This window comes from Protopterus annectens, chromosome 5.part0, assembly GCF_019279795.1.
Source record: "Protopterus annectens isolate FY-2018-M chromosome 5.part0, PAN1.0, whole genome shotgun sequence".
Lineage (NCBI taxonomy): Eukaryota > Metazoa > Chordata > Ceratodontiformes > Protopteridae > Protopterus > Protopterus annectens.
Genome location: NC_056735.1, coordinates 1771830950 through 1771845522, shown reverse-complemented (window position 1 = coordinate 1771845522; position 14573 = coordinate 1771830950). Strand labels below are relative to the sequence as shown.

The window sequence follows — 14573 nt, the reverse complement described above, 5'->3', positions numbered from 1 at the left end:
TAAAAATGTATATTCATTGCCTGTATTGCCTCAGGTTGTTTAACTGTTACTGCAGGGTTTTTAGATACATTCTTTTTACTGACTTATTAAGAGACTAGTCTGATAAGAAGAAATGATTGTTTCTTTCCCTTCTACAAGTTGTTATTCTGGGGGTAACACAGTTTAAACTCCTTGTAGTGAATTGCAGAGATTTAGAGATTATTGAAGAGAAAGTTGTTGGTGACCCCCCCCCCCCCAAGCTGAGTTTTGATGTTTTAACATGTTATGGCAAAAGTGACATTTTCTTTTCTTTAGTAAAAGTCAATAGCAAAGGGTTCTGGCTGACTAAGTTTGCAAATGACTGCAAGCTAGAAGCAATAATTGATTCCCCAAATGACTTAGCCATCCTGTAGGAAAGTTTGTCTCAAACAAACAACTGGTCCCACAATCATGGACTCTAACTATATGCCAAACAATGCATTATTGTAACCTTTGAGAAGTTATCTACCCCAGGGAACTACCACATTGATAATACATCCCTAAGAGTTGAGCCAGTTGTTTGTAATTTTGGAACCTATGTGGAAAGTAAACTAACTTTTGCCCAACACATGTCTATCGTTGTAAGAAAGTCCTTCTATATTGCACAGCTGATAAACAAAGGGATTGCCTCTAGATCTAGGGATGTCATTATCCCCCTTTACTTAGCCTCCATTAGGCCAATAATTGAATATAATGTCCTCTTTGGCATGTATCTGTCTAGACACATAAAACAAATGGAATGCCCAATCAAGATACCTTACTAAAGGGATACAAACCCTAAATAACATGTCCTGCTTGGACCTACTCAAAGCCCTGTCACTATACTTAGTATCCTTCAGACTGCTAAGAAGTGACCTGTGGCAGACATCAAGGCATCTTCCAACCCATTACTGATGGATTTACTGCATATAAACAAGTCAGATGCCATCAGAAATACTTGGTCTAGGAATCTAAACCTCTTCTGCAACATCAGCAGAACAGTTTGGAAGGTCAGGTACATCTTGTAGAGGATACCACTGCTATGGAACAGAATCCCCATCCATATAAAACAACGTTCATTCCTGTCAATATTCAAGTACAAATTAGATCTATGGATGGGAAATAGAAAATTTACCCCAGGACTGCCCCCAGTACTACTAATGGACACAGGTAGCTCCTAAATATTTTATCCCATGCATGGGGGAGGGGTCTTCTCAAATTATCTATGGTATGATCCCAGTTATTCTCATTGGAATACATAGCTCTCAACTATACAGACTTTCGCAGAATGTCCAGATTTTTGCCTCCTACTTTTGGTCCGTTTTTCATAAAATAGTGTTTTTCTGGCAAACTAGTGGCAAATCATTAAAGACTGAAGTTAGAAAATAATGACAGACATTTGAGTTTCATCCTTCATACTCTTCAGAAAATTCATGCTAATGAAAAAGCTGTTGTTCTATTAACTTTCTAAGTTTGGAAGAGCAGTATTTAAAAATTGTCCCTATTTTTGGGCCTTTGTCTCAATTTTAAAAATGGCTTTGTCCAGATTTCTTGCTCTAAGAGGTTGAGAGGTATGCTGGGGTAATATATAATTATCGACATGGAATGGGTAAGGCCAAACTATAACCAATGGGATAGGTAATTTCAAGTAGAAAAAGGAAAATTGTCTAGGCTTAAAATGGCCTGCAATGGCGGCTAGCCTAGTACTTACTTATGAACCTATGAATCTATATACTAAATTCTTAAAAGACACACTCTGCATGCCACAAAGGCATATTAATATTAGCATACAAATTCTAGACTATCTTTGGCATAACCTCCTTTCAAAAAAGCAACTTTGAGAATTCTATGCATCCATGCTGTTATTGTTATTATTACTTTCAGATGACATTCAGATTAATTTTGGCCCTCTCAACTACCAGTTCCATTACCAGCTACACTCCTGTCTCTTCCCACCAACCTTAGCAATCTAACAAGAGCCACAGTGAACCTGACCAGCATAAACAACAGATGTCTCACTCTACTAGTCTGGATCATAGAATACAATCTCAGTTTCCTAACCAAAACATAATTTTGGCTAAAAGGCAAATATAGTAGATTTGCAAAAACTAAAAAAAAAAAAAAAATACCCCCCCTTCTCTGACAGTAGACTAAATCTGCAAACAGGAGCAAAGTAATGTTCTTAATAAGGAATACCACCTCAATAGCAATACTTCAAGAACGCAATGCTCAGATATTGTTATCAGATATCCATATGTTATTGTCTAAGAACGCATATATTGTATTGTATCACTTATGGAGCTTTTCTCCCAGGGCCTGCACTGAAAACAGGCTCTTCTTGGCCCAGTGGACTTCCCCGGTCATCAAACTGTAATAAATAAATAAATAAATAAATAAATAAATATTTACTGAACATAATTGGCTACAAGTTTAAAACATACTAACAACCAAATTGAACTTCTTCTTCTATATGCTAGCATACCAATTCCTTTCTCCATAAAGCAAATCAATAAGCATATAACTTTATTTAACTGGCATTCATTGTACCATGTACACACAGACTCAGAGGAACCTCATATCTATGGATATCCCAAGAGTGCATGTATAGTTTAAAAAAAAAAAAAAAAACAGCCATGGAGCTTTTGAAAAGTAGACATCTGAATCTCACTAAGAGAGTATGTTATCAAGAATTAAAACATTCTACAAAACTTTATCAGGAATGGGCTGAAAGCATTCCTAGGTGAACCAAAACTATTCTGAAAACCACTAAAATATTTAACAAATAACCTAAATAGAACTCTAATTTCAGCCTCTATTCTAGAGTCATACTTTTTAAATGGTATTAAGAACCTTATCAGCTAACCCTCAACACCTCCAATGAGAACAATTCAGATTTCTACAACCCTTATTATTAACAGTAGCCATTATAATTTTATTTTTTATTTTTTATTTTATTTTACATTTGTTTACCGGGCTAGTCCAACTGGATATATGCCCATTTTCAGTGGAGGCCCGGGGAGAAAAGCTCCACTACAAACTACTAAACAATTTCAAGATATACATCAATATACAGAAATAGAGGGAGAAAAAAAAAAACATATGCAATACCTTTGAAACAGGTTGAATTAAATTTTGAGTAAAATGAAAAAACCTAGGATGGTAAAGAGAGAGAAAGGATAAGGAATATTTAATAATTAGTTAGAGTAAGTAGAAGAGAAGAAAAAGAATGGATGTTAAGGAGTCGTATAATGATGGAAAAAAAGAGAGCTAACCTGGGTTATGACAAGAGCATAGCCAGTGGATATTTAGGAAGGATTTTAGTTTAGTTTGAAATTGGGAGAGTGATGTTAGGGATGTGAGTTCCTGTGGTAACTTATTCCATATTTTGCCAACTGAGTTGGAAAATGTGGAGTCACCTGCTGAGTTTTTGGATCGGGATGTTTGGACTAGTATTTTGTTGGTGGAGCGTAGATGCCTCTGATTGTTATAGGGTGTTATGAGGGAGGAGAGTATTGGGGTGTTTTCAGGGTGATGTAGGGCATTATGGGCAATAGTGAGTTGATAGTATTGTATGAGGTGTGGTAGTTCCAGCCACCCAAGCTTTTGAGATTTAAACAATGATGAGTTCTATATGGAGAGGCAGTTGCAAATCTGGCAATATTATTATATGATGAAGTAAGTTTGCTAAGATTATGTTTAGAGAGATTTGTGTATATGGAGGAAGCATATAAAAGAGTTGAGATTAAGTGAGTTCTGGCTATGGTAGTTTTGGCTTCAGGAGTAAGAAAAGATTTGATTCTATAGAGAGAGCCTAGTTTTCTGTTGGTCGATTTTATTGTAAGATTAATATGATTGTCAAATTTTAATTGGTTATCAATAGTGATACCCAAGAGTTTTGTTGTTTGGTCAGGAGAGATAATGGTTCCATTATCAGATATTAGTGTAAAATGGATAGAGGTCGACAAGTGGGTGGGTGAAAAAAGCAAGAGTTTGGTTTTCTTGGGGTTAAGGAGAAGGCAATGATTAGAGAACCATTGTTCTATAGTTGAGAAGGTTTTTTGTATGAGAGAGTGAAGTTCTGACTGTGTTGAGGCTGTACAAATGATGGTAGTATCATCTGCATATTGAATACAAGTTGTTTGTGGAGTAGCTAGATGAAGTTCATTAATGAAAATGGAAAACAAGAGTGGACCTAAAATAGAGCCCTGAGGGACTCCTATAGTGGTGGGGAGAAGATCAGAGAGTTGGTTGTCCCATAGAACTGCTTGTTTGCGGTTGTCTAGGTAAGATGTAAACCAGCATAGGGCAAGGTTATCTAGAGAGAAAGATTTTAAACGATGGAGAAGAAGCTGGTGATTTACCATGTCGAAGGCTTTGGACAGGTCTACGAAGAATGCTGAAGAAGGAGTATTATTGTTACGGTTTTTATTAATTGTCAATGAAGGATAGTAAGGCTGAACTAGTACTATGGTATGGTCGAAACCCATGTTGGCAATTAGCCAGGAGTTGGTGGTCTAGTAGGTGATTTAGTAACTGTTTGTGGATACACTTCTCCATAATTTTTGCAAGTGGAGATAGTAGTGCTATTGGGCGGTAGTTAGAATACTCAGTAGAGTCACCTCCTTTAAAAAGAGGGATAATATAAGAGATTTTCCAGACTGATGGAATTGAACTTTCTTTTATTGTCCTATTAATAAGTATAGAGATGGGGTATGCTAAGGCTTTTGCAGCTAGTTGGAGGTATTCAGCTGGTAATTGGTCAGCAGAGGGGGTTGTAGGTTTTAGTTTATATAGTAAGGACAGTATTTGAGAGGTAGGTATGGGTTTAAGGTGAAATGGGGGGGGGATAGAGCTAGGTGTAAATAGTTTGGAAGTGTCTGGGTTTTGTTGATTTGCTAGGTTTAGTATGGCTGAAGTGAAGAAAGTGTTGAAGGCATTGGCTGTTTGTAAGGGGGAGTCGGGGTCAGAGCCAGAAGGGTTTGGTGTGGCAACTTTACCAGGGGATAATAGTTTATTGATAGAGGACCAAAATTTATGTGGTTGGTGTGGTAAAGATTGCTGAAGCTGAGTATAAAAATTCTTTTTATCTTGTATGATGGCTTTCTTTGTCATATTTCTCTGTTGTCTAAAGGTGACATTATCATTTAGGCTTTTTGTAGTTCGCCATTTAGCCCAGGCCTTGTTCCTATTTAAGATAAGTTTCTTAGTGTTATTTGAGAGCCATTGGGCTGTTTTAGATTTGACACGCATAGAGCGCATTGGGGCATGGTGTTCCAGGATAGTGAGAAAAGTGTTATTAAAGTGACTAACTGCTTCATCTATTGGGAGAGATTTAAGAGGTGACCAGTTAACTTGCATGAGTTCATTTTGAAACTGATTGAGGTCAAAGTATTTGAACTAGTACTATGGTATGGTCGAAACCCATGTTGGCAATTAGCCAGGAGTTTGTGGTCTAGTAGTTGATTTAGTAACTGTTTGTGGATACACTTCTCCATAATTTTTGCAAGTGGAGATAGTAGTGCTATTGGGCGGTAGTTAGAATACTCAGTAGAGTCACCTCCTTTAAAAAGAGGGATGATATAAGAGATTTTCCAGACTGATGGAATTGAACTTTCTTTTATTGTTCTATTAATAAGTATAGAGATGGGGTATGCTAAGGCTTTTGCAGCTAGTTGGAGGTATTCAGCTGGTAATTGGTCAGCAGAGGGGGTTGTAGGTTTTAGTTTATATAGTAAGGACAGTATTTGAGAGGTAGGTATGGGTTTAAGGTGAAATGGGGGGGGAATAGAGCTAGGTGTAAATAGTTTGGAGGTGTCTGGGTTTTGTTGATTTGCTAGGTTTAGTATGGCTGAAGTGAAGAAAGTGTTGAAGGCATTGGCTGTTTGTAAAGGAGAGTCGAGGACAGAGAAAGAAGAGTTTGGTGTGGCAACTTTAACAGGGTATAATAGTTTATTGATAGAGGACCAAAATTTATGTGGTTGGTGTGGTAAAGATTGCTGAAGCTGAGTATAAAAATTCTTTTTATCTTGTATGATGGCTTTCTTTGTCATATTTCTCTGTTGTCTAAAGGTGACATTATCATTTAGGCTTTTTGTAGTTCGCCATTTAGCCCAGGCCTTGTTCCTATTTAAGATAAGTTTCTTAGTGTTATTTGAGAGCCATTGGGCTGTTTTAGATTTGACACGCATAGAGCGCATTGGGGCATGGTGTTCCAGGATAGTGAGAAAAGTGTTATTAAAGTGACTAACTGCTTCATCTATTGGGAGAGATTTAAGAGGTGACCAGTTAACTTGCATGAGTTCATTTTGAAACTGATTGAGGTCAAAGTATTTCTTACTACGGAATGATCTGACTTGGATAGGGACAGTAGTGCTGATTTTTTGCCTAATAATATAAGTGAGGGAGTGATCACTGAGGTCATCTGGGAGAGTTCCTGTTGTATATTTTTGCTGAGGACTATTTGTTAATATCCAGTCAAGTATACTTTCTTTGTTGTTAAGTTTGTTTATTCTAGTTGGGAGGTTGATTATTTGAGAGAAACCATGTAGGTTAATAAGGGTGGATGGATTAGTCTGTTTACATAAGTTCCAGTCAATGTTAAAATCCCCTAAGAGTATAGTTTCTTGAGGGTGATTTAGTGAAAGCCAGTTTAGAAGGTTTTCTAATATGGTTGTATTCTTTCCTGGGGGAAGATAGGTACAGACAATATTTAATGTTTTTTGTGGGTTGAGTTGCAGTTTTGTAATAATTATTTCAATAGCAGTGTCAAATGAGAGGTTATAATTTGTTCTACTAATCTGCAGTCCTGTTCTATAGAGAATAGCAACCCCACCACCTTTTTTGTTTAAGCGGTCCTGTCTTAGGATGTTGTAGCCCGGAGGAATAATCTCTTTGTCATTAATTATAGGTTTAAGCCATGTTTCTGTTAGACAGAGAAAATCAAATTGTTGAACTTCTAGTAGGGCATGAATTTGTGCTATTTTATTACAAATGCTTCGTATGTTTAGTTGGGCAATAGATAGTGATTTGGGAGGTTTAGTAGATGGTGTACTATTTCTAATAAGTGGGTGGCATTTAGAGGGAATTGGGGAAGGGTTTGGACCAGGGTTTGGGTGAATATCTCCATCTATTAATGAGCAAGATATTATAGGGTTAAAGAGTTGAGGGTGTTTGCAGTAGAAGTAAGGAAATTTTTTAAGGTGGTAGATAAGATATTTTATGTGAGAAAGGTGGTGGTACTTAGGTTGAAGAAAAGAGGTTGTGTGGATGGTATTGAGATAGTTTGTAGATAAGGTTGGTGGAGATGTTTGGGTATGTTTGTTTGGGATTATAAGTGTAAGGGTTAGGGGTAGTTCATAGAAGGTTAAAAGATAGGTAGAGGTTAGAGTAGTTAGGAGAGTTATTAATAGGAGATGTTGAGTATAATTAGGCATGTTAAGAAGGCCTGTTCAGGGATGTTAGAAATTAATAAGGGAAAGTTTGGTCAGGGAGTGGGAAATGAAACAGCTATATAGAAGGAGGTGTGGATGAAGTGTATAATATGATTGATTGAGATAAAATGAGGGGTGTGTCTTAGAAGGAAACAATTTGAAGATAGTAGAGGTGGGTTGGATGGAACTAGACTGTGATTGGTAGTGAGGTAAGAGGGTGGGTCTACAGTGTGATTGGCTGTGAAGTAAGAGGGGTGTGTCTTTGTGGGGGATAAATGTAGAGGTGCTAGGGGCGGGTGGGATTTGGGGGCAGGGAGGGGAGCGGAGTGAGCCCGGAGGGCGAACGGAGCGGGTAGACACAAAAAATTACTTTTGTGTGGTACAGACAAGAAACAATCAGTGAAGTGTGGAAGCAGCAGGTAGGTTTGAACTAGGTCTGTGTGTATATGTAGTGTAACCTTGTAGAAAGTAGCCTTAGTGTATGTATAGTGAAGAATAATTAAGGTAAAGCTATGGTGATGTACAGATATGGGTTAAAGGAGTTAAACAGAGTGGTGATGGGCAGGACCAGAATGTAAGAGAAAGTATAGTGGGTGTAAACCGGATAGTAGTAAGTATGCCACCTAGTGGCCAGAGGGAGAAGTATCACAGTTATTCAGGTGGGAATGGGGTAAATGTGGTAGAAATAAAGCAGAAGGTTTACAGCTAAAAGAGAGAGAAGGTATATAAAGAGGTGAGAGGGGGCTGATGGAAGAGGGTCTAGGTTAGAAAGGTGATAGGGACAGGTGATATTGGCTGCTGGCTGACCTGGGCAGGTAGCTGGAGTAGGATACACTGGTTAAAGTTTGTATTTAGACACTTATCAAAGACATACTTCCACAGTTTGTTGGAAGGCTAAACCAGGTTTGGAGAGTAGTTTTCCACTAGTCAGAGGTTCAGGTCTTCCTGGAGGGCTGAGGTAGAGGTGTAGATTTTTGGGGTCCACTTAGTAATACTACTGTAATAGCAAAAGAAGAAAGAGGAAGATAGTAAGACAAAAAAGTAGTAAGATATTTCCTTGCAGAAACAGTATCAACTTAATAATAATAAAAACAATACTAAACAGTAATAAACCTAGTATAACCTAGTATAACCCCCAAATAAATTTCAGTTTTGAGATTGACAATGCAAAAGTCTATGCATGTCTAATAAAGCTGTACCCTACATAAATTCTAGTCCTCCTACAACTGTGCAGTTAATTCTTAAAAACAGTCCCATCCTACATAGCAAATCCCTGCCCCACTTCTCTAACTTTTCTTTCACTTCAGGAGCCTCACTTCATACCTAGGAATAAGCCACTGTGACTCTCCTGCTGAAGGTATCAATTCTGGTAAAAACCTTTGAATTATAAGCCTATCATTTTTCTCTGCCTCCCCACTGAAATACTCAGTAAACTATTGTATAAGCAACTTACTGAACACATCACTAGATATTATCTCCTAGATAAGTTCCAGCATGGTTTCAGACCTATTTAAATAATCACAATAGGCACCTACACAATGATTAATCCAATTTACAAAGCCAGGAGGCCAACTAATAGGTACTTTATTCTTTGATTTTTAAGAATGCATTCAAACCCATAGATTATACCTTAACATGCTGTCACAAATAGGATTTGAAGAAATTATAGCAAATGGTTCTCCATCTACCTGTTTAATAGAACCATTACTGTGACACAACATCCTTACAAAATTGTGCACTGCAGACAGGAATCCCACAAGGTTCCATCCTGTGGTCACTGCTCTTCATATTTAGTAACAGTCTCCATAAAGGTCTTAGCTCTGGTCAACTGCAGCCTTTATCTTTACAAAATTATCATCCTAGCATCAAATACCTCTTTCAAAAGCCTCAAAAAATTGCAAACTTATTTCAGCCCCTTTTGGAACTGGCAGACTGACAGTCAAAAAAAGTAATCATCTATAACTTTTGAAACACTCATAAAGCTCACCAGCCACCAAAGACTCTTTAGGTAATAACATTAACTCTCTAAAATAACAAAAATACCTAGAACTTTGTAAAGAGCAACTATCCATCTCCCACTGAGCCTACATACAATTCAAGCACCACCACCTCCTTACTGTTGAGGCAAAAAGGGAAATAGGAATAAATGTGCTGGTTTGTAATTTCAAACACTGCCTACTCATAACTGTTCTAAATTCTCCCTGTAATATAAAAGTACCATTAATTATAGCAGGTAAAATATGCCATTTCCTTCCAGTATCCAACATTAAGGAAAATCACTGCACTACTTTACAGAAAGTAAACCAGTAGGGATAACCATCATCTGAGATACAAAGTAGTTCACAAAAGTGGATAATGTTCTCTTTCATTTTAATCAGGTCTATATTTTTCTCTAAATTATTTATTTTATTTAAAATTGCTTATCAGGTTAGTACACCAATCAGTGTTGCCCAGTTTCAGGCACAGCCTGGGTGAAATACAAAACATTTCACAAACAAAAAATACAAAATGTAAGTAATAATCAGAGCGTAATGTACAACATTTACATTTGTTTGTAAGGTGGTCAATCTTCAGTAAATCTAAAGAGAGGAGATGAGACCTAGATTGTGATATGCTCTGGGTTGAAGCTGGTGCATTTGGCTTGGATGAATAGGGCCTTTTTGAGTTGCATCCTGAATTTAGAAGAAGTGCTAATTGCATTTTGATGAAAGGGTATGTGCCTGAGAGCAGAAAGCATGTGCAGTGAGTAGAGTTAAGTTATAGAGGTAATGACAGCTGGTGTGGCTTGTGACTAGTGTCTCAGGTTGTATGAGGAGGGTTTTCATGAAGTCTAGCTGCAAAGGGAGGAAATGTGTGGAGATGGAGTAGTTTTTTAGAGCTGGGATCCCAAAAGTAGGTTAGATCTTTGTTTTGTGGGTACCCATTTGCCTCTTTTCTAGGGTGACACAATGATGCTCACAGAAAGGTGAGTTTGTAATGAATCAGTGGATGGTGTTAGAGATCGTCTGAATTGTGGCAATGTTTTTCTTGGAAGCAGAAGCAAAAATTGGAAGCCCATATTCAAATTAAGAAAGGAGAGCTCCTTTGCCAATAGCTGCCCTGGCTGGTTGGGATAAAAAGTGGGGAAATCTTTTTTGTCCCAGAAGAGAACTGAGTTTATTTTGACTCTCACTTTATCTATGTGGAAATCATAGGATCATAGGAGGTTACTAGGCTAATGGCCCTAGGGCCCTTACAAGCCTAGCCAAGTATAACCCGTGCTTCCAAGGGTGTCTGGTTCAAGCAGACACAAAAATCAGCACCTATTGCCCCTGTCCAAGAAGGATACATGTGGAACCCCCTGGGTGAATTTTCAGTTATCCATTCAATCGTTCAATTTATGCTTAATAGGCCCAATGAGGGACTTTTTTTAACATGAATAGAAATCTTGTTCCAAACGTTGGGTATCATCTGTGAGACAAATCTTTCTCCCGAGCAAGTTCTGTTGATATCACATACCAAGTTAAGGTCCTTTGAGTGAGTGACCCATGTGCCATTTGACTTGCGAGTTTGCAGCATTTACATTAAAGCTGGTTCAGAGATAGCTCTGTATGCAATGCACGGGTCGCCTCTGAGCAGTCTGCATGACACAGAATAAAGCGACAATGATTTCAATCTGTCCACATAAGTCAGATCTTGAGGACCTTGAATTTTCTTTCATACTAAAGGGAGTGTTGTACTTTATTATTGGACTAATGAGGGAAGAGTACAGGGGGATTAAAACCCTTTTTTTCTGGAGGCAATGCCCGTACTTATGAGAGGAGCAATATAAAATGCCCTTCTTACAGCTGAGGAGACATGGTGATCATAGTTTATGTTGCTCTTAACCTGTGTGCCCAGATCTCTTGCCATTGACTGTGTGCTTAGGGTATTGCTACTGATGTGGTAGTTTGTAGTTAGTACCAGGCTAACTCTTCTTGTGGGCCATTCCGAGCCCAGCCAATTGCCCCATGTGGGAATCAAACCCTATACCTTGTGCCTGTAAGGTGAACATCTTAACCACTATGCCAACCTCCCACCCCTCTAGTTTAGTTTAGTGACTGATCAAGCCATAATTCTAAATAGCTGAAGGTGAAGGTTGTCTCTATGGAATGGATGCCTACAACAAAGATAGTTAAAGAGTCAGGTGCTTGGTGAATTTTCTGTGTAGTTCCAAAAAGCATAGTTATATATTGGTGGGGTTGAGAAGCAGTTTATGGTTTATGAATCATAGGTGGAGCTCATGTGAATCTGAATGGAGTCGGCATTGAATATTGGTTTGAGAGTGATCTATGCAGTTAAAGACCATGTCATCAGGATGAAGGATGGTCACAGGGAAGTTTATTAATGACTATAGAGAAGATGAGGGGTGCAAGAATGGCTCATTATAATTAACAGCATCAAATTCAGAGCCTAGAGACTGCCATAAAGAACTAACACCATGCACTAAGGGAAAGAAGGACATAAATCTTATTTAACTTTAGCAGCATTTGCATAACTACTTCATTTTATTATGCCCAAAATGTGTTAAGTTGGCAAAATATGAATGACGTAGGGAAGCCACTGAGCAGAAACTAGACTTCAATTTCTGTTTCAGTGTAGGATTGACTGTGTCACTCAGTGTATAATTTTACTAATGAAGACACTGTTCTTCCATCATTCCTGTTCATGTGAAGCTAAATATGAGGACAAGTACATGTACTGCTCACTGAAAATAAAAGCAAAATTCAGTCTAATCTTTTTCATTTGATTAATGGTGTGACAATGCATGATTTTACAAAAGCCGAAATACAGAGATTTGATTTCTCAGAACTGATTCTATTTCTATAATCAGTGTGCAGTACAATAGTATGTAATACTGGATGCTGGAAAAAAATGTACCATGAATCCTAAGGATCACTGCCATAAATGTAAGATATTAAGTTGGGATAAAAGAACTGCTTAGCCTACCTGCTTCTTCTGTTGTGATCGTGAGCTCATTGCTGGCCTCACTCTTGCCAATTCCATTCTTTGCATACATTCGAATATTATATGTCGATGAGGGGTGAAGGTCGATGATGGTAGCCTGGTTGAGCTGAGGGGAAACATCTTTGGTTCTCTGAACGGAAGCCCAAGAATCTGCAAATAAAAGCAACCACAACAAACAAATATTACTTAGCTTTCTGCTGTGCATCATTGGACATTATGACTTAGAATTTTGCTTATAAAAATATTTTGTTTGATTAGTATGATCTGTTGCTAATGTCTATTTCTTCCATCAGCACTGCATTATACCAATAATGTAACATAATCAGTAGCACCAGAAGTACTCAACCTAGGGATTTAAACTTTGCTTGTGACATAAATGGGATATGTTGGAGGGACACATATGTGTCTCAGAGAATCCTCCACCTCTGGAACAGACTTCCCATCCAAGTGAAACAGAGCAATTCTCTAATCCTAGTCAATTATAACCTGGACCAGTGGATGGCAAATTCACCCCTGGTTTAGCACCTTTGTCTCTAATGGACAGAAGCATCCTATAATTCATGCCATAGCTAACAAAACCCCCTTAAATAACCTCTAAGTCACAAATAATTGTGGTATACATTCGGGATGCATTGTTAGGCTTATAAAGGCCTCAGTGGTCATTAACATAGTACGCATATTTGAATCTATTGGCATTTCACAGTCCATGCCAATATAATTGAGAGGTCTATTGTAGTCAAAGCATATAGAAACTGCATTAATTACTCAGGCAAATCTTTGAGCTTATATGATATGTGAATTATCCAGGCACAATGTCAAAAGGATATTTCTTGCACCAGGAAAGCATTTGAAACTGTCATTTCCCTGTAATTTGGAAAGATTTAGTATGATGTGGAAGCCTTATCACAGAAGGTGTCTGCATCATAGGTCTTTCTGATTGTTAAACTGCTTTGTTGCTGAGATTTTTCCCCACATGAGGGCCTTAGCAGATAGAGAGACCTCATGGGTCACATGCTAATGTGGAAGTCTGGGAGAGTGGCTAATGCTAATTAACAACATGCTCTCCTCTAGATATGTTTGTGGACCCTGAATTCCTTGACAGTGTGATTCAGAGACACCTGGATGGGTAAACATTTGCATTAGGAGGAAAATGTGAATATCTTCAAAAGACAAAACACGCATATTCTCACCCCTTGCTATAGTCACTGCATTGGTAAGTAGAGTGGAGCCATGAGGGTGGAGGTGTGAGTGTGTATATGTGTCAGGAGATGTGCGCACGCACGTGTGTGTGTGTGTGTGTGTGTGTGTGTGTGTGTGTGTGTGTGTGTGTGTGTGTAGGGGGCATGAATAAGACTGAAGGAATATGTGCGTGTATGTGTATCTGGGTGTTTTTGTGCTTACACATTACAGGAGTTGTGTAGAGAAATGAGATTCTGGATAAGTGTGTGTGCCTGCCAAGGTGGTAACAGTATAATAGGTGGATAGGGGATGTGTATGCTTGTTTGTGTATATGCATGTTAGAAGATGTGTGCAAATGTTTGGTTGAGAGCTTACAAGATTATGAGTGAGTGAGTGTGGGGTGACGTGTGTGTGTGTGTGTGTGTGTGTGTGTGTGTGTGTGTGTGTGTGTGTGTGTGTGTGTGTGTGTGTGTGTGTGTGTGTGTGAGAGTATGTAGAGGGCTGTTTTACTAACACAACATATGCACTATTAGGGAGAACATTAGCACTGTCAAGTCTGACAACAAACTGTTCAATTCAGAGACATGGTAATTGGCCACTGATGAGGTGTTTCTAATTGAGGGTTTATCTTGTCTCTGAATAAGAATTGCCATCATGCTAAATTACCAATTTAGCAATTATCAAGGGCAGGGATTATTTGACAGGTTTTTAATCTCAAACATTGTACTTAAAACATGGTAAAACACAAGTAATTTGAATGCTGTGTGATAACAAAATGCCTTCTTTATAATAACATTTTGTCACAAGACAGAAAAGGAAGCTGCATTTAGAATTAAAATGATTATATATGATAAAAAATATTTATAAAAATATGTTGTGAATTTGCTGGTACAAGATATAGAAGTAAATATGAGTATAATATTCAGTTATCTGCCAGATCTGTTGGGTTGTTTGTTTCTGATAACTTGTTGCAGTTAAACT

General features: G+C 38.0%; 1 protein-coding gene across 2 annotated transcripts in view; it reads right to left on the bottom strand.

Annotated features, from left to right (window-relative positions):
• Positions 1-14573, bottom strand: part of DSCAM (DS cell adhesion molecule) — a 3720739-nt gene that overhangs the window by 1094854 nt on the left and 2611312 nt on the right. For both annotated transcript variants that reach the window (XM_044071570.1, XM_044071571.1), the window contains one exon: positions 12396-12563. In XM_044071570.1, the coding sequence (XP_043927505.1) occupies positions 12396-12563 (168 nt within the window). The remainder of the gene's footprint in view (positions 1-12395; positions 12564-14573) is intronic.